Source organism: Castor canadensis, chromosome 5 (assembly GCF_047511655.1).
Source record: "Castor canadensis chromosome 5, mCasCan1.hap1v2, whole genome shotgun sequence".
NCBI classification, from domain to species: Eukaryota; Metazoa; Chordata; class Mammalia; order Rodentia; family Castoridae; genus Castor; species Castor canadensis.
In genome coordinates this window covers 61,498,174-61,521,378 of record NC_133390.1, presented here as the reverse complement: position 1 = coordinate 61,521,378, position 23,205 = coordinate 61,498,174, and the positions used below count along the sequence as shown (strand labels likewise).

The window sequence follows — 23,205 nt, the reverse complement described above, 5'->3', positions numbered from 1 at the left end:
TACAGTCTTGTACTACCATTCGTGGTAATACCTAAATCTTTTAATAGGTTTATTTATTTTGCTTTTTATGTCATCTATAGATATTTGTCCTTTTTTAGCTGGAGAATATTTGATTATTGAATGTGAATTGTATAAAAGAGTTTCATTGTGATATTTTCATACATGCATATAATGTACTTTGATCAAATTCACCCCTCTACTACTATGTCTTGTCCTTTTCCCCTTTGAAAGAATTTTAATTGTTCTTTTTAAAAAGAAATTTTTTTTTTGGACTGTGAGCCTGTTTTTGACTGTTATATCTGTGAGAATCATGTGGTCTCTAGGATGAAGAAAGTTTCCTTCCAAAAGCATTTGCTTCTTCTGGAAGTGCTACCAAGTTAGGGTCACTGTAATTGAATGTCTCAGCTCAGCATTTCTCAAATAACATAGGTAATATAGATTTAAGCCCTAAACCTATGTGAGGACAATGTTGTGATAAATTCATAGTGGAGACCTTTTCAGTGATCTTTTCTCTACCCAGGTCTTAGAGTATGACAAATATCTTCATCTTTTTCCTTTTCTAATACTTGAATTTATTTTAAAGTTTACTCTTTTTTTGAGGGGAGTGACATTTAAATTCCCTATCTTGTAAAGGTACAAGGCTCATCTCCTTTTCCTAAATGGCTTTTAAAACCTATGTCTCTAGGTTCCTTATATCAATTTCAGGACATTCTTTGGTTTGCTTTCATTTTTCCAATTCATATTCTTGCTTGCTTTCCATTTGGATTCAGAAGTTCTCTGTAATTTCTTGAGAACTCAGTTAAACTTCAAAATCATTCTTTTGGTATTTAATCGCTCATTTTTGGTGTTTTTCATAAATATTTTTCAGAATATATAATTAACAGTATTTCCAGAAATAGGAGTCCTAAATAGATTTTTTTTTTGTCTATTTCCTGCATTAACACTCTCAGGGATCAATTGCTCTACTTCTTAGTGTGTTTCCCCCCCATACTTGGGGAAATGATATTGGTTTCCTTAAGCACCTGGAGGTGGAGAGGGGAAAAGAGAAGAGATAAAAGGGGGCAGAGAGAGAGAGAGAGAGAGAGAGAGAGAGAGAGACAGAGAGAGAGGGAGACTGCCATTTAGCTATTTGTTATGGAGATGTTAATAGGTGTTCAATAGTATTCACATGGCAGATTTGAGGATTGCTTGAGTTAAAATGTAAAATATGGGTTCTATTTGCACACTTAGTATAAATGCTTCCTGGGTGATACACTGACCACAGGGCTTTTCACAAGTGTGGGTGAAGGCAAGCCAATGAGCAGACTTCCTCAAAGGGGCAGTGGCAGAGACAACCCACCAGTTTTCATCAGGGTGCTACAGTTATCCAAAATACATGAATGTTTAGTGGGGTTCTTACATGAGATGAAATATTTGCCAGAGATGACATAAAGTACCACAAATTGGGTGGCTCAACTAACAGAAATTTATTGTCTCACAGTTCTGGAGGCTAGAAATCCAAAATCAAGGTGTTAACATGGTTGGTTCCTTCTTAGGGCTTGGAGAAAAAGATCCATTCCATGTTTCTCCCTTTGTCTAATGGAAAGTCACCTTTATGTTTATACAGCATTCTCTCTTTATTCATGCATGTTTCCAAATGTTCCATTTTTTAAGGACACCAGTCATATTGGAGGAGGGCCCATGCCAATAACCCTTGACTTGATTATTTTTATAATAAATACACCTCCAAATAAGATCACATTCTGAGGTACTGGTGGTTAGGACTTTAAAATATGCATATTGGGAACCACAACTCAATGCCTAACAGATGAAATTGCCTTTTCATTTCTTCTCATTCATTGTACTAACTGGGCTTTTCTCCCAGCTACAAATTTTCCATTCCAGATCCCTTGTTTTACTTAAGAACATAATCTCCATGAATTCCAGTTAGGTACAAATATGACTAATAGTCACAGTATCAGAAGATGGAAAGGCTATGTTGATACCATATCCTGCAACTTACTGACTTCATTTTTTTATTTCCAACAGCCTTTTTCTGAGTGTAGAATCTCTAGGGTTTTCTGTATATAAGATCATGTCATCTGCAAACAGGGATAATTTTACTTCTTCCTTTCTGATTTGGATTCCTTTTATTTCTTTTTCTTGCCTAATTTCTCTGGTTAGGGCTTCTTATAAAAAGATCTTTGATCTTGATCTTAATGAAAAAGCTTTCAGTTTTTCATCATGATGTTAACTATGGGATTTTTTTCTATTCATGAGTAAAATTTTAATAATCACAAAAGAAAGTACATTAATAAATAAAAGTGAAGATAGAACAAGTGAATACCATCTTTCTAAGCATAAGAAACACATATTATCTCACACATGAATCTTTTTCCAGGCGTTTCAGGCCCCATGAGGCCATGAACCTATATTGGAATCTGTTTGTGGCCTTAAAAAGGCCCCCAAATCTTTTCCATTATTTTTCTTGTGGTAATGATCTGAAAGGTCTTGTAGGTCTTGCCACCAGGAAGAAGATGGTACCGATAGGACATGGCCCTTCACACAAAAATTGTCAGTAGATCACAAAACTTCAATAGTTCACCCAAAATAGTTTTTAAGATTGTTGTTTGAAGTAGGTTACTAGGAAGTGAAAAGAGGGGATACTCTCCTTTGAGACAAATTTTATGTAAGGGTCATGTGGTAACCATTTTTTTCTTTTTTTTTTTTTGCTGTGACCAAACACTTGAAATAATAATTAAAGGAGGAAGGGCTTATTTTGACTTGCAGTTTCAGAGGATTCTGAAGGAAGACATGATGATTTGGAGAAGCTCAAATCATGGCAGCCAGGAAAGAGAGAGAGAGAGAGAGAGAGAGAGAGAGAGAGAGAGAGAGAGAGAGAGAGAGAGAGAGAGAGAGAGAGAGAAAGAAGAAAAAGAAGAAGGAGGAGGAGGAAGAGGAGGAAGAGGAAGAGCAAGAGGAAGAAGAAAAAGAAAAGAAGAACAAGAAGAAGAAGAAGAAGAAGAAGAAAGAGAGAGAGAGAGAGAGAGAGAGCTGGTGCTATAGTAGCTGGACTAGGTGGCTTTCTCCTTTTTCTCCTTTTCTTCCTTCTATTCCATCTAGGCCTCCAGTATTCAGGCATTCAGAGTGGGTTTCCTCCCCTTAGTTAATCTTCTCTAGAAATGATCTCACTGACACACCAAAATTTGTGCTTTACTAATCTTACAGACACTTATCAATCCAATGAAGCTGATAACCAAGGTTAATCATCACAAGTCTACCTCTGGTCAAGTTGACACCCACATATATCTCCTTACACCATAACAATCCACCTGTGGGCCCCAAAAAGCTCATTTCCATCTCATAATGTGAAATGCATTCAGTCCATCTCCAAAAGTCCCCATAATCTTAACAGTTCCTATATTGTTCAAAAGTCTAAATTCAAAGCCTTCTCTTAGACTTAAGGCAAATTCTTAGCTATTAAAACAAGTTACATACTCCCAACATATTGGCACAGGTTAAACATTCCCATTCCAGAGTAGAGGAATAGAAAAACACAAAGAGGAATAAGACCAAAGCAAACCCAAAATCTAGCAAGGCAAACATCAAATCCTGTAGCTTCATGTCTAGCATCCAGGGCACCTGGTGGTAGGATGTGGGTCCTAGAGATCTTGGGCAGTCCCATCCCTGTGGTCTTTTGCTTTGCAGACTACATGGCCTCTCTCTTGGGCTGTCTCTGCTCATTGCCTATAGCTTTTCTTGACAGATGTTCCATATTCCTGGCATCTCTAACTTCCTGGGGTCCCCATTATAGCTTTGGCTTTACCCTCACAGTTTAACACATCACCTTCTCAGGGGCTTTGTTCAGGAATGCTGATGCAGTTACACACTGTCTGGCCTCCCAGGCTGTCCTTTGAAATCTAGATGGAAGTCTATATGACCCTGAAACTCTTGGATTCTGCATGTTTGCACAACTAACATCATGTGGATAACATCAAGGTTTGTTGCCAGCTCAAGCAGTAACAGACTCACTTGGATCATGTCAGTAGTAAACATGAGTAAGCACTTCCCTAGGTAGCCCCGTGTGAACAGGGTGCCCCAGAGCTCTCTTCTCAAGGGAAAGTCCTTCAACTGAGTTTTCTTTTTCATACCCTGAGTCTGAAATGTTGAGGTGTTGCCAATTCCTAAGATGCCTTCAATGTTACTTTCTTATTGTCCCAATGCAAAGTATTTGGTTTCTTTTTAATGGCACTATTTTTTTAGAAACCATGCCTTCCTTAGTATAAACTAATGTCTTTTTGGCCAAACTGCAAGTTTTTCAAGTCTTTTTGCTCTGATCTTTGCTCCCCATTCTCACTATGAACCTGGATAAAAGCAACTGGCAATATCCATGCTACAGCCTGAAAGCTAGACTGCCCTGAAATTTCCTCTTCCACATTAACTAGTTGCCATTAAACTCAGCCTCCCACAAAGTGATGACATGGACAAAATGTAGACAAGTTCTTTGCCAAAATTTGACCTGAGTGGTCTCTACTACAATTTCCGATAGGGTCCTTGTTTCCATCTGGAACTTCATGTGTACAGTGACCAGCATTCTGGTCTTCTGGAACTCCCACCATAATTTCCCAGTAAGTTCTGTTTATAGCATTCTAGGGCTTCTTTAGTTTGCTTTTCCAAACTTCTGCAAACCAGTTCCAAAGGCTTTGGAATCACATTGTCAGGAATAGTCACCACATGGTATCACTTCTCTGGTATCATTTTTCTGTGTTAGTCAGTTGTTGTGACCAAATACTTGAGATACCATATTAAAGGAGTAATATTTATTTTAGTTCACAGTTTCAGATGTTTTTCCCCATCTTGTCAGGGAAAACATGGTGATACAGAGCAGCTCTCATTGTGGTGGTCAGGAAGCAGAGAGAGAATGCCTGCATCCAGAAGTGAGTTTTTCATATATGGTCTTTATTATGTTGAGGTACATCCTTCTATACCTAATTTGTCAAGTCTCTCTCTTGTCTCTTGTCTCTCTCTCTCATCATGGATGGGTATTGCCTTTTCTTGCTCAACATGATGATCTCAAGTTCCATCCATTTTTCTGCAAATGACATAACTTCATTCTTCTTTATGGCTTAATAATAATAATTATAGTAATATATATATATATATATATATATACAACATTTTTATCCATTCATCATTTCTTGGGCACCTAGGCACCTAGGCTGGTTTCACCAGTTGGCTATTATGATAGTGTTTCAATACATGTGTATCTCTTTTGTGTGTTGATTTACACTTATTCAGATATATGACCAAGAATGGTATGGTAGGGTCACAAAGTAGGTCTTTTGATGAACCTCCATACTGATTTCCATAGTGGTTATGCATTCCTCCCAACAGTGTATGTGAGTTCCTTTATTCCTACATCTTCATCAGCATTTGCTGTTTGTTTTCTTGATTATTGCCAATCTGACAGGGGTGAGATGGCTTCTCAGCATAGCTTTGATTTACATTTTCCATGGAGGTTTTTTTGAACAATACTTTTTTCCTATGTCTAGTTAATACTTCTCTGTCTATACTAGATTAAAGGCTCTTTTGCCCTTTATCCCAATTGTGATATAACTGTGATGTAATAAAATGGAAAACAGTCTTCAGAGACAAACCTTGTCCATGGTAGATGTACAGACAAGATAATGGAAATAAACTGCATGACAATAGGATGGCCTGGGGCCTCCGCACTGACTGGAATCCTGCCCTACAGACTGACCCAGTGACTCTTGCTTATGACAGATTTTGCATGAATACTCGTGAAATGCTTGATGGAAATTTCTAACATGGCTCAAACCCTGTGTTAAGTAAAGCATTAGCAGAATGATACACCTGTACACATCCAGGATTGAAAGATAAAATTTGCTCAAGAGTCTTGGGAGCATGCTTTGTCTTTTGTATAATCTGCATTACCTATCACGATGATTTAAGTACACTGATATTGATACTTGCTTGTTTCTAGCACTTATTACTATTATTTATTACTCTTATTATGCTAGATGTTTCTCCAGGTACCCTAAATGCATTAATTCTTTTGATCTTTATATTATAGAGAGGATGATTAGCTCCATTTTACAGAAAGGAAACTAAGGTACATGGGGGATAAGTAATATTTCATTATGTCTAAGATGCAGATTTCTTCCATATTTTATCATCTCCAAGTGGAATGAGCATCAGTGAGATCCACAGCAGGAAACAAATTGCATCCCTATTCAAGAAGTAATTTGAGAAGAGAGTAGTTTAAGGGCATGTGCTTTGTAGAGACATGCTCAGTGTTTGGGGCAAACAATAGGAGGAGATAAGATCCTTGAGGCTTGGGCTTCTGGAAGACACTTCACTTCTTGGCCTAAAGTTTCAAGATGAAGAGACCCAGAGAAGAAACCTTCTTTTGTTGTTGTTTTGTTTTGTTTTTGTTTTTTGAGAGTTCTGGCTCTAACACTATGGGTATAGTAGTGAAATATAACAACTCATGATATCCCCACAGGAATGAGGTTACAATCTTATTTTTCCTCCTACCTTCTAACCCACATTTATTTCCTGCTTCCTGAGAATGACTCCCATAGATCAGTCTCCTAAGGCTCAGAGAAGGATGGAAAAGTTTAGGGAATGGATCTGGAGGGACAAATGGAAGGTATTCCAGTACAGGATGTGTCTTACAAGAAATAACATGTCATGAGTAATTGGCAAGACCTTTTCAATTCCTTCTTATACATAATTGGTATGTTAAAATTAATAAAATTTGTTTAGTTGGTGACTTGTTCAAGGTTATACAGTTAGGAAACAGTAGAGGCAGCATTTGAGCCAAGATAACCTCACTCTAAAGTCCACGCCTTTAACTAACATGCACTAACAGTCCTCAGTAACTATTTATAAACTCTGTTGCTTTTTAAAAATTAAACTTAAAGCAACTATCTGTCCTCATCTGCAGTGTCTCCAGAAGTGACTCTTCTTTCAGGGAAGAAAAGCAGTGCAGTGTATAAGAACAGTTTTAGGAAAGCCAGATCTTCTGGGTCCCAGAAGGAAATTGCATCACTAAGCATGAACCCCAGATGAACAGGATGTGACTGTAGAGAGCTCATGCCTCTGGGTAGATAGTCATGTATTTTACATGACCTGCTCTGTTCACATTTGTCTAGAAACAGAGTCTGACCAGTTAAATATGGGTGTTCAACAGAAATTACTGATGACTGGATACTTTTACTTAATGTTGATGATGTTGTCATTGATTATAGTAAGGAACACAAAGAAGGAAGTAGAAGTGATTTGTTTGGATCAGTATTTTTGACCCAAAATACTGTAAGAAATATAGGGTAGAAGCATAGGAAATTATGAATGCATTTCAAAGAAGTGTTATTTCTTACAAGTGATGAATGAACCACAGGGGTAGATGAAATTTTCCTGGGAGGGGGATTGAGATAAAAGGTGGAATCTGAAGAACATAGCATTGTTAAGGGCTTGGCCAAAGAGAAACTAATCTGAAGGCAGAATGTAGTCCAGTTCTTTAAAGGGATTAGAAGGATAGGATTTGAAAGAGTCCTTCAAATAGACAGGGACTCATGGATGAGCATCACTATCCAGTCTGGATTTTTCTTTTCTTCTCTCCCTCAAACTTGTCAACTTGATTCTTTCTTTAGGTTTTGGATTGACATTTTCCCTTCCGAATAGCCACATGGCTAATTTCCTCATGTTTTTTGTTTTTTCCTCAAATATGTCCTTTTTGAATGAAGTCTAACCTGACCACCATTTTTTTTTTTTTGGCAGTGCTGGGGTTTGAACTCAGGGCCTTGCACTTGCCAGGCAGGTGCTCTACCACTTGAACCATTGCCCAGGCTCTTTGACCACCAAATTTTAAATTGCTTCTTACTAATTCCCACACTAAACCTCCATCTCTACATTCTCTTTACTAGTCCTTATTTTTAAAAATATAATTCTCACAGCAGTAACGTTTTCTTATTCTTGAATACATTATGTTTCAAAGCCATCCATTCCATTGTTGAATAACTTGTTTAAAAATTATTACACACAGAACTAGAAATGTACATCCTATAGTCTGTAATGTTGGTTACCATCTTTAGGTTTATATCATAAGGAATAGTTTATGAATTTTTTGCTATTCTGATTTAGCTTTAAACAGATGTCAAAATGTTAAAAAAAAAGAAAGAAAATGTTTTGAATGATTTGCATTAGAGTTATGTGGTTATACTCTCATGTTTCATGCTTTTGCACTGGGTCCCGTGAATGTGTAATACGAGCAGATAGATGATCTATCTATTTCTAGGTGTGCAGTCTTGTGGTATGATCTGCTATCTTCTCACAGGCTCTGTATTTGGATCACAAACATGTAATATGCAGTCTCTTGAATTACCACATAAAACTTATTAAGGTCCATTAGTTTGGTTTTCTCTTTCAAGTGGGGCTAAGCTTGTCTGAGCTACCAGTTTTTCCCCAAAGCTTATGTGAACAAATTTTATAAGCATCCCTGATAATGTCTACGAGACTGTAAGCGTGCACATTCATATGGAGAGGAGTGGAAAATTGATGAGTAGCCTAGTTTCTGTTACGGTATTTTATCCTTATCTTTGTGCTTCTGACTTTGATTTGTCTGTGTTAGGAATACACAGATGTCTGTTTACTAAAATGGAGAATAAGCGTCATTGGTGCATTAAGTAGAGTGAGACTCGAAGATGCCAGTCTCAGCTGTTTTGCAGACCCTTTGCTGACCTTAGCTATTTGTGGGATTATGAAGGAAATGGTGGATTTAACAAACCCTAATCTGCCCTGCTTGATTTGGCATTGACCTTGGATTTCTTCATACATTTGGAATAGCAGAGACTTGTGTCTGTTGGTTGCCTTAATTTATCCCTGGGTGGCTTACTGTATCAGGCCATGAATAATGTCTATTGAACATAATGGCAGAAGCATGAGAATCGCAAGGTGCAACTGCACTCCTAAGGTATACGTATTCTACTTAACCAATTTGTTTTAGAATCACCAAGCTCACTGGTTCTTTTATTAACAAGAATGGAACTAGAGATTGAGGGTAACTGACCATTTATGTGGAAGCTTTTGCATTTTATGAGGGTGAGGCAGTGATCTTGTGGAGGAAAACCAATAAAGAGAAACAAAATTTCCTTTAAGAATGGAAATAATATATTGTTTACAATTACCAGTGATATTTCTGAGGGGAAACATACATAAAAAGAAACATGTTTTCTTTTATAAGTGGAAATAGTTTCTTATTCACAATTGCTTTGCAGAGAATAACTAGTACCAAATAAGGTATTTTTTTCTCTGTATTTCTTTAATATTTTTAACACTCAGGATGATCAGAAAATAATAATCTTTGGTCTTTCGAAATTGTTTTTAGCTCAACTCTAGTTAAAATGTGGTCTCCTTAAAGATCTGTGCTGGTTCTGTTTTTACAGTAATACTATGATTTTGCTTTTTGCACTTACATTTTCCTGTGAAGGCACACGGAGTTCTTCAGATGCCACCTGGCATGGGTTCACTCTATTGCTTTGATGGCTTATGGAAATAGTACTTAGATACTTTTGAGTTTTCTAGATTTTTCTAAGGGGCATTCTTTGGAGTCCTCAATACAATTGAGAAGTGTTAATGCTCTGGGAACCAAAGAAGTCAGAGAATTTTATCAGTTTTAGTTGATAAGAAACGTATATTATGACCACTTAAGTTTGTATTAGTTTGGGAAATGTTGCTTTGAATATTATATAAAGTTATAAAATATGGTCAAATGTGTAAAAATTAAAGAAAATTCATACATTGTGCTAGGAATTGGCCCGTGGGACTTTTTTTAGTTATGAAGACATGCGATTCCAGACTTGTCCTTCACTATAGAACCTCTTCTTTCTTTCTCTACTTTTGTCTTGTTTTACAAATAAAGTGATTTCTGGCCATTTTTTTTTCAAATTAAGATAAGCAGGACTTTGGTTTTTGCTGAGTATTAATTTACATGTCCTCCAACTTTAACACCTGCTTCCAGATAAACGTGATGGGCTAAGCCATCCTGACTATGGTGCTTTTTATGACTGGTACATTGTGGGATTTGGTTTAATTTTTCTTAAACAGGAGTCAAGTTTAACACAAATATTTCCCCAATTCTAACCTTAATAAGCATTTCTACTTATCTACTTACTAATCTTGTCTTCCCAAATCAGAAAGTTTACTATAACATTTACCACAGGAATATTTGTCAGTTGTCCTTTAAACATTTATTTTTCTTAATTAAAAAAGATATTTTCTCTTTTTTTTGGAAAATGAAACATACTTATATGAAATTAAGGCAATACAGAGAAACAGAAGTGCTCGAAATTCAGCTCAGAAAAAACAGCATTAATTGATAACTTTTCTATGAATATATGTGTGAAAGTTTTCAAAAATGCTTTTATATAAAATGCTTTTAAAGTAAAAATATCACATTTAGTGTGACTATATTTTAAACTAGAGTGAGAAATTGAAGCAATTTCTGAATTTGAGATAAAAATATCTTTACCACCTACAATGCTGAGAGTGAATACTGATGTGAACTGCAGACTTTGTTCTAATCCTGTGTCAGGGCAGATTCATCAGTGCTAACAAATGAACCACTCTGGTGGGGAATGTTGATGGTGGGGGAGGTGTGTTTATGTAAAGGGAAGAGGTATTTGAAAATGCTTTGTACTTTCCACTCAATTTTGCTGTGAACCTGACACTAAAAATAAGTCTGTATATGTATATAAAAATAAGAGCTTCCTTTCACAGCAAATTCTAGTATACTATAATAATGATCTGCAAGACATTCAGAAAACTAAATAATGCTAAATATACATATATAATATTTCAATATATATATTTTTTTCAATGAATTTGGAATGATTTGTCCTCTACATTTGGAAATAAAGATGTCTTTACAAGATGGGATATTAATTTCTAAAGAAGTTCTCTAAGTGAACAAGAAAAGAATTGTGAACTTTCTATTTTTAAGACCATATTTTCACATTCACAGTGTCATTAATCCTATTCTATGAAAGATAAAATTCTTAATAATTTTACATTTCTCCAGACATACTTTCTTTCCACTTTCTGATTTGTTAGTTACTATTTCTACATTTTGAAGATGTGAAGCATTTGTATTCAGTTCTTTAGTCATAATTCCTTCAAATGTTTAGTCTTAACTGTATTAAATGAATTTATTGTTCATCATCAATCATAATTTCTTATTTTGATCTGTTTCTTGATTGAGGGACATTACTATCTAATACTTTGTTGTTTGTTTCAGAGAGATATATGAAGGAATAAGAGAGGGGTTAAAAGAAGAGAGCTTTTATTTACTTTTAAACAGATCTACAAGTAAGAAAAAATAAAACTCATCATTAGTCACTTTATTCCACAATGTCTCTTTCTTTCTGTGTTGCTATTTGTTGAATGTGTGGTAGGATCTCTTTCCTGACAATATAATCATGGAGTAATCAGCAGAGCTAGTTTTCATTCTGAGTGAGAAGAAAAGAAAGAAAGGTAGAAAGGCAGAAAGAAAGAGAGAAAGGAAGGAAGGAAGGAAGAAAGAGTACCACCCCAATTCTCAGGAAAAAAGCAAATTCTGACATCAAAAATTTTCTCAAATGTTAGAGCAGATACGTAAGCAGTAGCATTTGAACCACATTGCCTGTGGTTCTGATAAGAAGTAAATAGACGATGGTGTATTCTAAGCTAAGACGCTTATAGAAAACACAAGTGACCACACTGTGAGAACATAAATGCTCTGAGCGTATATGTGATATTTGCCTTTGTGCAATTAATGCTATTATATGAAATGATTGTATTAGTGGTGGAAATATATGCGATAACATCAACCTCAACAGGAAATTGATGTGAGTAACTATTGCAGTGTTAAATATGCACTTTAGAGAGGCAGGTAGAGGAGAAGGGTGAAAAGGGCTGCCTAGAGCAGTGGGGGATGGTGACAAAGGCTGGCTGTGGAGGGTGATAGAGTCCATAGAGTCCCTGACATGTTCAGGCAGAAGGTAAAGCTATATTTGGTGAAAGGCTGCAAAAAATCTCCAAAAGTGGCTTTTTTGATCGTGAACGTACTTTCCAGATAGGAAATAGGTCACCTCCAATGTATATAGAAGAGTTCAGCTTTTGAGGAAAGCAAGGCTCCAGGGGTTTGGAAAATGTCAAGAGTGGTTAGGGACTATACCATAGATGGGATCAGAAACCATTTAAAAGCAAATCTGTGGAGTGACATCAACAAAATTCAGAGTAGGAAACTCTGAAACTCTGTTCCTCCACTGAAATAATAATTAAGCTGACAAAAACTCTCAGAATGAAGTCCTTTGGAACTCTGCAATTTAATTTTAAAAACTTACCACAACTAAGGAAATACTTAATGAAGTGAGAAACTGCTAAACTTCAGCAAGAGAGTAATATGGCATTTTAACTTACCTATGTACTAGCACCCACACACCCCAGCTGGACAGTGACTATGGAAATAGAAATGTTAATACAGATTTTGTTCTTAAAGACTTGTGGCTGTGTGTTTTGATGTACCTAATGGCTCTCTGAAGGACTGGCGCAGAGGCTTGCCTTTATTTCTTTTACTTTGGATCTATCTCAGGGTGGAACAACATCCTGAATGGCATTTACTAAAAGCCCTTTACAGGCAGATGTTGTAGTTGCCATGGTCTTGAGTGGGGGAGTAAAAAAATGGGACAAGCAGCATACAGACAGAAGAGTATAGGAAGGAAGAGGGTGAGAAAGAAGACATGTGGGAGGCTATGAACTTTGTAAGGCTTTATACATAACACTGGGGAATTTGAAAGTCTATCCACATGCCCAGGGCTGGACACAATCTCAGAAAAGATCTGAGAAGATACTTAAGTTCTTGCCTCTGGCTGACATTCAGACAAGCAGGAAGTAAAGTCTAAGGCAGATTTGTACTGCCTGGTGAGTGTAGAAGGTGTTCCCTAACATATATAGAGCTTATCTGCAAAGACTAGGAGATATCTTCTTTTGGCTGTAGGTGTTTAAGGAAATCACTGTCAATTCAGTAGGCAATTGATAAGTAAATAAAACAGAGATGACAGTAGGGACACACAACAAAGATTATAAACTTTTAAAATTAGTTCAGAAAATGTACTAAACAAACAAAAAGAACTATGACAAGCATCAACAACAAACCCTGGGGAGAGGGAAAATCTGATTTTCAGAGTTGCTTCAAAATATCTACTTTTCAACAGTTAAAAATTATGGATAAGTCAAAGAAACAGGAAATTATGGACCATGCACAGAAAAAAAAAAAAGAAAATAGAAACAGTCTCTAAGTAAACAGGTAGTTAGTAGTCAAAGGCTTCAAATTAAGTACCTTAAATATGCAGAAAGAGCTAAAGTCAACCATGTATGAAGAAACAGAGAAAAATCAGAAAAGCCCAAATGTCACCAAATAAAAGATAAAAATATAAAAGAAATCAAATGTAAATTCTGGAGCCATAAAGTACAAAAATGGAGTGAAAAATTCACTATGGAAGGTTCAATAGCAGATTTGAACAGGCAGAAGAAAGAAACAGAGAGCTTGAAGAAATAAAAACATGAACAAATAACTTGAAGCAGAAATTGGTAATCTCAATTGGGATTATCTAGTTTGAGGAACAGAAAGAAAAAAGTGAAGAAAATTGAACAGAACCAAAGAGACCCGTGGAACTTCACCAAATGTACTATTATTATGTGCAACAAGAGTCCTGGGATAGGGAGAGGGAAAGGAACAGAAAGAATACTTGAAAGAATACACAGAAAGAATACAGGTGGCTCATGCCTGTAATACTAGTTCTCAGGAGGCAGAGATCAGGAGGATCGTGGTTTGAAGCCAGCCCAGGCAAACAGTTTGCGAGATCCTATCTCGAAAAACCCTTTACAAAAATAGGGCTGGCAGAGTGGCTCAAGATCAAGGCCCCAAGTTCAAGCCCCAGTACTGCAAAAAAAAAAAAAAAAAGACTCCAAGTAGAATAAACTCAAAGGGTTCCACATCAGTACATGTTATAATCAAACTGTCAAAAGACAGAGAATCTAGAAAGTAGTAAAAGAAGTGCTTCATCATGTACAAAGATCTTTAGTAAGATTAACAGCCAACTACCCACCAGAAGCCATGAAGGCCAGAAGGCAATGGGATGACATATTTAGAGTATTGAAAAATGTGAACTAATTGTTCAATGACAGCAAAGCTATCTCTCAAAATGAAGGAGAAATCAAGCCATATCCAGAAAATGTTGACAGAGTTCAGATGAGTTTTTATAGCCTTATAAAGAAATAATAAATTCTGGCAAAGATAGCTACATGTGTGAATATAACAGTAGTATTGTTTTATTTTTTAAAAAATTTTTCTCTATATAACTAATTAATTAATTAATTTAATAGCTTTTTATTTTTAGCTATTTGGTGGCACTGGGGTTTGAACTCATTCACAACATTCTGTTTGAGCCACACCTTGAGCCCTTTTTGCTTTAGGTTATTTTTTTAGACAGGGTCTCATGTTTTTGTGTGAGGCTTGCCTCAGACCACAATCCTATGCCTCCCATATCCTGGATGACAGGCATGTGCCACAATGCCCAGCTGACTTGTTGAGATAGGGGTCCCACTAACTTTTTATTCTTTTGCCTAGGTTGGCTTCAAATAGTGATCCTCCAGATATCTACCTCCCATGTAGCTGGAATTACAGATATAGGCCATCACATCAGCTTTCCTCTATAATTTAAAAGATATGCACAAAGTGACAAATATAAACCTATGCTAAATGAGCACACACAGTCTATGAATAAAAGCTGTAATCTGTTACAGTAGCAACATAGAGAGAAGAAACATGAAGCTGTGTAGAAGCTAAGGTTTTTCCCCTTCTACTTTTATTATTGAAACTACATTGGTATTAATTCAAACTAGATGGTTATAAATGTAAAATTTCATTTTAATTTCTAACATAACCACAAAAAACTAAAAATAAGCAAAAAAGGAAATGAAAGAGAAACTAAAATATGAAACTAGAAGAAATCAAATAGATAAGAAAACACTAATGAGAAATGGAGAAGCAAGAACTGTGTAAGACATAGAGAAAACAAATGGAAAAACAGCAGAAGTTAGTCCTTCTTTGTCTGTAATTATGTCAAATGCAATGAATTAAATTCTCCAATTAAAGGATAACAGAATGGTGGAAAAACAAACATGATACAATTATATGCTGTCTACAAGAGTATATCTTTTTATTAGTATATATTGATTATGTAAAGTAATGCATTTTGTTATGACATTTCCAGACATGCATGGAAGTACTTAGATCATATTCATGCCTGTCTTACCATTTCTCCACTCTTTCCTTCAAAATCCAAAGTAGTATCCCTTTTGCTTTCATGTCCCTTTTCCCCTTTAAATTCTACATATGAGAGAAAATGTGTGATATTTGTCTTTTTGAAACTGACTTATCTTGCTTAACATGATGATCTCCAGCTCTGTTCGTTTCCTATAGGTGACATAATTTTGTTCATTTTTATGGCTAAATTAAAATCATTGTGTATATTTATCACTCAGCTGTTGATGGGCACTGGGGCTGATTCTATAACTTGTTATGGTGAATGGTGCAGTGATAAACATAATTGTGCAGGTATCTATATGTAACTGACCGATTCTTTCAGGTGCATACTCAGAAGTGGTATAGCTGGATCATATGGTAGTTCTATTTTTAATCTTTTGAGGAACCTCAACACTCATTTCCATAGTGGTTGAACTAATTTACATTGCTGCCTAACCAACATTTGTTGTCTTTTTGTTTTCTTGATGATAACCATTTGGACGGGGTAAGATAGACTCTCAATGTGGTTTTGATTTGCATTTCCCTGATGGCTAAAGATTTTGAACATATTTTTATGTCTTTATCAACCATTTGTAGTTCTTCATTTGAAAAATGTCTATTTAGATTATTTGCTCATTTATTGGTTGGATAATTTGCTCTCTTGGTGCTTACTTTTTAGAGTTCTTTATTCTGGATATTAATCTCTTGTCAGATGAATAACTGGAAAATATTTTATCCCATTTTTAGGCTATGTCTTCATTCTGTTTATTGTTTCCTTTCTGTGCAGAAACTTCTTAATTTGATGCAATCCATTTGTCAATTCTTACATGATTTCCTGAGCTATTGGAGTCCTGTGGTTTCTTTGTCTGTATCTTGAAGTGTTTCTCTTTTTCAGTTTCAAAGTTTTAGGTATTACATTAAGGCTTTTGATCAATTTTGAGTTTACTTTTGTAGAGAGTGAGAGATAGAGATCTAGTTTTAGTCTTCTACTTGTGGATAGCCAGTGTTCCCATTACCACATGTCATAAAGGTTCTTTTTTTCCAGTGTATGTTTTGGGCATTTTTGTTGAGAAACATATGACTATAGGTGTAAGAGATTATTTCTGGGTGTTCTATTCCATTCTGTTCATCTTCATGTCTATTTTTGTGCCAGTGCCAATGCTGTTTTTGTTACTGTGGCTCTGGAGTATAGTTTGAAGTCAGGTATTATGATACCTCTACCATTGCTCTTTTGTTTAGCATTGCTTTGGCTATTCAGGGTTTTTTGTGCTTGCATAAGAATTTTAGAATTGTATTCTCTAGTTTTGTGAAGAATGTCATTGGGGGATTGCAGTGGATCTGTAGATTGCTTTCAGTAATATGGCCATTTAAAAAATATTAATTGTGGGGTCCCATGGACATAGGAGATCTTTTCATCTTTTAGTGTCTTTTACAATTTCTTTTTTCAGTACTTTATAGTCTTCATTGTACAGGTGTGTGTTTGTGTGTGTGTGTGTAATATTTGGTTTTGAACTCAGGGCCTGTACCAGCCAGACATGTACTCTAAGAATTGAACAGGCCTCCAATCCTTTTTGGTTTAGTTATTTTTTAGATATGGTGCTGGTAGAATGACCAGGCTGGTGAGAGGCTCAAGCAGTAGAGTGCCTGCTTAGAAAGTATGAGGCCCTGAGTTCAAACCCCAGTTCTGCCAAAAAATAAAAGTTAACAGACAGCATCTCATGATTTTTGCAAGGCTGGCCTTGGAATGCAATCCTCCTGCCTACTGGAATTACAGACATGAACCCTGCACCCATCCTGTAGAGGTCTTTAATATCTTTAATTAAATTTATGCCTAGATACTTTATTTTTATTGGAGGCTATTGTGATTGGATTGTTTTCCTCATTTCTTTTTCAGTATAGAATAGCTACTGATTTTTCTATATTGATTTTGTATCCTGCTACTCGCTGAAAGTGTTAATCAGATAAGAGTTTTCTGGTTGAGTCTTTTGGATCTTTTAAGTATATGATCTACTATTTGCAAATGGCTATTTGAGTCATTCTTTCCCTTTAATTTCTTTCTCTTGCCTCATTGATCAAGATATGAGTTCAAGAACTATTAAGAGTGATAATAGTGGACACCCTTGTTTCATTCCTGATTTTAGAGTAAGTGCCTTCAGTTTTTCTCCACTTAGAATAATGTTGGCTATAGGTCTCATTGTTTGTTATAAATCTATCTCGGTTTTTTATATTCTCTTCGTTCAATTTTGGCAGGTCATGTGTGTTTAGAAATTTATTCAGTTCTTCTATATTTTCTCATTTATTAAAGCATAACTTTTTCAAAATATTTCCTAGTGATCCTATGGATTTCAGTGCTTTCTGTTGTAATATCCACTTTTCAGCTCTAGTTTTATTAATTTTGGTCTTCTCTCTTTTTTAGTTAGACTAAATGCCTTTCTTAGTTATCTTTTCAAAGATCTCTTTGTTTCATTTTTTGTATTGTTCTTTTGGTTTCCATTTTGCTAATTTTTTTTGTCTTTATTATTTATTTCCTTCTACTAATTTTGGGTTTAGCTTGTTCTTGCTTCTAAGACTTTTAGGTGTATTATTAAGTTATTTATTTGAGATCTTTCAGACTTTTTAATGTACACACTCACAAATATAAAATTCCCTCTTAGAAATACCTTTGCTGCATCCTACAAATTCTGCTAAGTGGAGTTTTCATTTTCATTTGATTCTAGAAAATTTTAAATTTCCCTCCTGATTTCTTCAATTATCTATCCACTGATTGTTCAAAGGCACATTGTTCCATCTCCATGTGTTTGTGCATATTCTGCAGTTTCTTTTGCCGTTGATTTCTACTTTTATTTCATTGTGATCTAATTATATGAAAGAATTTATTTCATTTTTGTATTTGTTAAGAATAATTTTATGGCTTGAAATGTCATCTATTTTGGAGAAAGTTCCACTGGCAGTTGACAAGAATATATATTCTGTGGCTTTTGGATTGAGTATTCTATAAATATCTGTTAAGTTCATATGATCTATTGTGCAGTTTAAATCTGAAGTTTATTTGTTAATTTTTGATCTATCTACAGATAAAGATAGGTTGAAATCTCCCACTATTATTGTATCCTGACCTATCTGTCCTTTTATGTCCAATAATGTTTGTTTTAGGGAATTATGTGCACTGATATTTGGAGCATATCTATTTACAGTTGTTGTATCTTTTTGATGGATTGTTCCATTTATTAGTATATAGTGACCTTATTTATCTCTTCTGACTAATTTTGACTTAAAGTCTGCCAGATACGAGTATAGCTACTCCTGCTATTCTTAACCTGTATGAAATACCTGGATGTACCAAAACTGATTCAGTCAGAATTAGAATATGTGACTAGACCTTTAAAATGTAAAGAGATTAAGACAATATTAAACAATATTCCCACAAAGAAGGGCACAGAACTAGATTACTTCACTGATGAATACTACTAAACATTTACAGAGGGATTAGTGTCAAGTCTTCTCAAATTCTTCTACAAGATAGAATTAGACAGAATGCTTTTTAAATCATTCTACAAGATCAACATTTACCTGATACCAATGTGAGAAAGATTACAAGAACAGAAAACTATAGACCAATATAATTGATGAATATAGATATGATAATTCTAAATGAAATACTGACAAGCTGAATGCAGTAGCATATTAAAAAGATTATATACCATACCAAGTGGGATTTATCCCAAGAATAAAAGGTTAGTTCAAAATATAACTCCTTACATAGTAATTTCAATGGGTGCAGGCAAAGCATTTGACAGAATGCAACAATCTTTCATGGTATAAATACTTAATAAATTAGGACTATAAGAGAACTTCCGCACCATGATAGAGAAAATTTATTAAAAGCTGATAACTAATGTCATACTTGGTGGTGAAAGATTGGGAGCTTTTCCTCTAAGAATAAGAATAAGGCAAGGATGCCCTCTTAACTAATCTCTTCAACATTATACTGGAAATTCTAGACAGGGAAATTAGGCAAGGAGAATAAAGATTTCTAAGTTGGAGAAGAAGTAAAATTATCTATTCAAGTTTGACATGAATCCTAAACATACCACAAAGAAACCCCAAATACACTAGGGCTAAGAAGCAAATTCAGCTTAATTATAGGATACAAAAACACATTCAGAATGAGTTTCATTTCAAATACAAGCAATGAACAATCTGAAAAAGAAACCTGGAAAATAATTCCATTTATATTAGCATCAAAAACAATAAAACATTTAAGAATAAATTTAAGCAAGGAGTTCTAATACTTATACACTGAAAATTGTATAACATTGCTAAAGAAAATTAAGAAGATTTAAGTAAACGGAAAGCTATTGTGTTCATGGGTTGGAGACAATATTGTTAAAAAGACAGCTGTTCTCACAGAGATCTACATATTCATTGCAAGTCCTATCAAGGTCCAAGGGTGATTTTTTTACTTTTCCTTTCTTTTCTTTTCCCTTCTTTTTTTATGTTTCTTTTCTTTCTTTCTACTTTTTTCTTTGCAGAAAAGGAAAACCCTCAAATTTGTATGCAATCCCAAAGGACTCCAAATAGTTAAAACAATATTGAAGGACTTGTATCCATGATTTCAAATCTTCCTACAAAGCTAGAGAAATAAAAGTATTTGGGCACACGGTTCTGTGGAATAGAATTGAGAGTATAATCCGTACTTTTTGGCCCTCTGATTTTCTGCAGATGTGCCAATATCAATAAATGGAGGAAGAATAGTTTCTTCAAGTGGTCCACCTCATGTGAATCCCTGACTGTGGACCCTTCCCTCACATTAAAACCCCAAATATATCAGTGACCTAAGAATGAGGAATAAAACTAAAGACTGCTAAGGAAAGCACCTTAACTACCTTAGATTTAGCAGTGATTTCTTAGATATGACTCAAAAGTGTAAGCACCAAAGAAAACATAAAGAAATGACCATCAAAATCACAACTTTAGTGCATCACTATCACTCATCACTTGACAAAAGTTCACTATCAAGAGAGTGAAGGATGACATAATTTGAGAAAATATTTGCATATCATATATCTCATAAATATATGAGACTTTATAAAGAAGTTGTACTACCCAAAACATACAATCCTACTAAAGGTAGGTAAAAAACTTAAAAATACATTTCTCCAAAGGAAATATGAATGACCAATAAGCATGGTATGATTTTCAATGCATTAGTTACCAAGGAAATGCAAATCAAAACCATACTTCATAATCCTTACGATGCCATAATAATAATAATTCTAAAAATGGAAAATAAGTGTTGACAATGTTGTAGAGAAATTGGAAACCTCCTATCTTGCTGGTGGGAATGTACAATGACACAATCATTGTGGAAAAAAAAAAAGTTTGGCAAGTCCTGCATAAGTGAAACAGAGTTACACCCTGGCTGAGCAATTCCTCAGGTTTTTTATTTTTGCCAAAAGAATTGAAAACTGGTGTTTGAGCAAAAACTTGTATGCTAATGTTCATAGCAGTGCTAGTCACAAAAGCTAAAGTTGAAAATAACCCCCAAACCCATTGGCTAATGAATGTATAAACGAAATGTGGCATATTCGTAGAATTGAATTTTAAGTCATGAAAAGGAATGATATATTTATGTATGTGACAGCATAGATATGCTGCATGAAAGACACCAGACAGAAAAAGCCACATGTGGTATTGTGTGGCTCCATTTATGTCAAAAACGCAGGCTAGGCAAATACACACAGACAGAAAGCAGGTAATCACCAGGGATTGGGATAAGGGAAATGGGTAGATAAGGCTTTCTTTTCATGATAATGAGAATCTTCTGGAACTTGGCCATGGTGATAACTACCACATTGTGCATGTACGATATACCAGTAAATTGCGTATTTTAAAATTGTAAAGTGGCAGGAAGGTGGGACCTCTTTGTAGTTCCTGCTACTTGAGAAGATGAGGTATGAGGTTTGTCTGAGACCAGAGGTTTGAGGTCAACCTGAGTAGCCGAGTGAGACCTTGTCTAAAAAAAAAGAAGAAAAGGGGTCAAAATTTGAGGTTTATGTTATGTATATTTACCACAATAAAAATTGTATCTTAGTTACTTATAATATCTGGAGGGCAAAAAGAATCTTTAGGGACACATGCAAGTGAAAGAGAATGGAATTTGTTTTTAAATTTCAAGTAAACTTTAAATAATAAAAATTTCAAAATCACTATAGAGTAACAGACACTTGTAAGAATGCCATAGAGATTTTATATTCATTTTAATTAATTCCTTTCAGCGCTAACATTTGTAAAGCTATAGTACAGTAACATAATTAGGTATTGATACAACCAAAATACAGAACATTTCCATCATGCCATATGCAAATAGGGAGGTTTTATTTTTTCTCATTTGTGTGCCTTTTATCTCCCTGTCTTGCTTTATTGCACTGATTAGAACTTTCAACACTGTTGAGTAAGAGCTGTGAGCATTGACATCCTTGCCTTGCTCACTGTCTCAGGGTGAAAGCTCTTGTGTTTTAGCATTACCTATGAAATCCACTGTAGGATACAGACACTCTCCATCATTGAAGAATTTTCCCTGTATTCTTATTTTTCTGAGAATTTTCCTCATGAATTGACATGAGGGACTGAATTGTGTCTCCTGAAAATTAATATGTTGAAGTCCAACCCCAAAGTGATGACGGAGGGGATCCAGGTTAAATGAGGTCATGATGTGATGCAGGGCCTCTAATCCCACAGGACTCCAGTCATTACAAGAAAAGGAAGATGCTGGGGAGCTCTGTCCTTCTGCACTTTCTAGACAGAGGAAAGGCCCCATGGGGACACAACAAGAAGGTGGCCATCTGCAAGCCAGGAAGAGAGGCCTCAACCAACCCTACAGCCATCTTGATCTCAAACTGTTAGAAAATAAATTCTGTTGTTTAAGGTGCACAGACTGTGCTATCTTTTTATGGCAGTCTAAGCAGACTAAGTTAATTTATACTGAATTTTGTCAGATGGTTTTTCTGATACTGATAAATGTACTTTACATATAACAAGAGAGAAGGGGGAGATCTTTAAGAAAACTGACAAATAACAGAGAATGAAATTTCCATCTTTTTTACTGTTGTCTGTGTTGTTACTAATGACATGCAGCAGCTCATTGAAGTTCTGTTGTAAAATTTGTGTGGTTAAACTGAAAGAAAGATGACTGTATTATAAGTTGCATCTCTGTCATCCAAAATTATTTGAAAAATAGTTTAGAACAATGTTTTGGTAATATTCCCAAGTTCTAAGAAAGGATTAAACACATTTTTTTTCTGTGAAAAAATAGTTCAGTGCATCATAATGATGATAAAAACAAATTGTTCTCTAGAGTAGTGGTGAGTGCTATGTTAGCCAGCAGCGGCAAGGGCTGTTGACCACTTGAAACAGGGCTGCTCTGAATTGAGATGTGAAATGTAGAGAAATGGTGGGGAGATGTGGTATAGCTGTCCTTTCATTCTGAGAACATGCACTTCTAGTTTTGGGGTATATTAATTTTCTAGGACTGCCTTAATAAAACATCACAAACTAAATGCTTAAACAGTAAATATTTAGTGTCCCACTGTTGTGGAGGCTAGGAGTCTGAAATCAAGGTGTCAGAAGGGCTGATTCTTTCAAAGGTCTGTGTGAGAAAGTATTTATTTTTAATGTTGTCTTAGCTCAGTTTTAAGGCACTGGCTAGAGGCCAGAAAGTCTCCCTTCCTGAGCACATGATTAAAGTCTAAGCTTTTCCTTTATCTGGGCTTTCCCACTTCTGGCCATTGTGTGCCTGCCCTAATTGCCATAGGACCCTAAACCAGATAAACAGGAATGGCCCTTATGCTCTGGAGCCC

At 35.4% G+C, this 23,205-nt stretch overlaps 1 protein-coding gene across 4 annotated transcripts in view; it reads left to right on the top strand.

The window, feature by feature from the left end:
• LOC109683333 (cell surface glycoprotein CD200 receptor 1-like) overlaps window positions 1-23,205 on the top strand; it is a 109,572-nt gene that overhangs the window by 55,185 nt on the left and 31,182 nt on the right. Inside the window, exon 8 of one of the 4 annotated variants that reach the window (XM_074073130.1) lies at window positions 22,088-22,434. The exons of 2 other annotated variants lie outside the window; for them this stretch is intronic. In XM_074073130.1, the coding sequence (XP_073929231.1) occupies window positions 22,088-22,252 (165 nt within the window). In that variant the 3' untranslated portion in view covers window positions 22,253-22,434. Of the gene's footprint in view, window positions 1-22,087; window positions 22,435-23,205 lie in introns of those variants that run through there. One more of the 4 variants, XM_074073134.1, reaches the window with a different exon arrangement.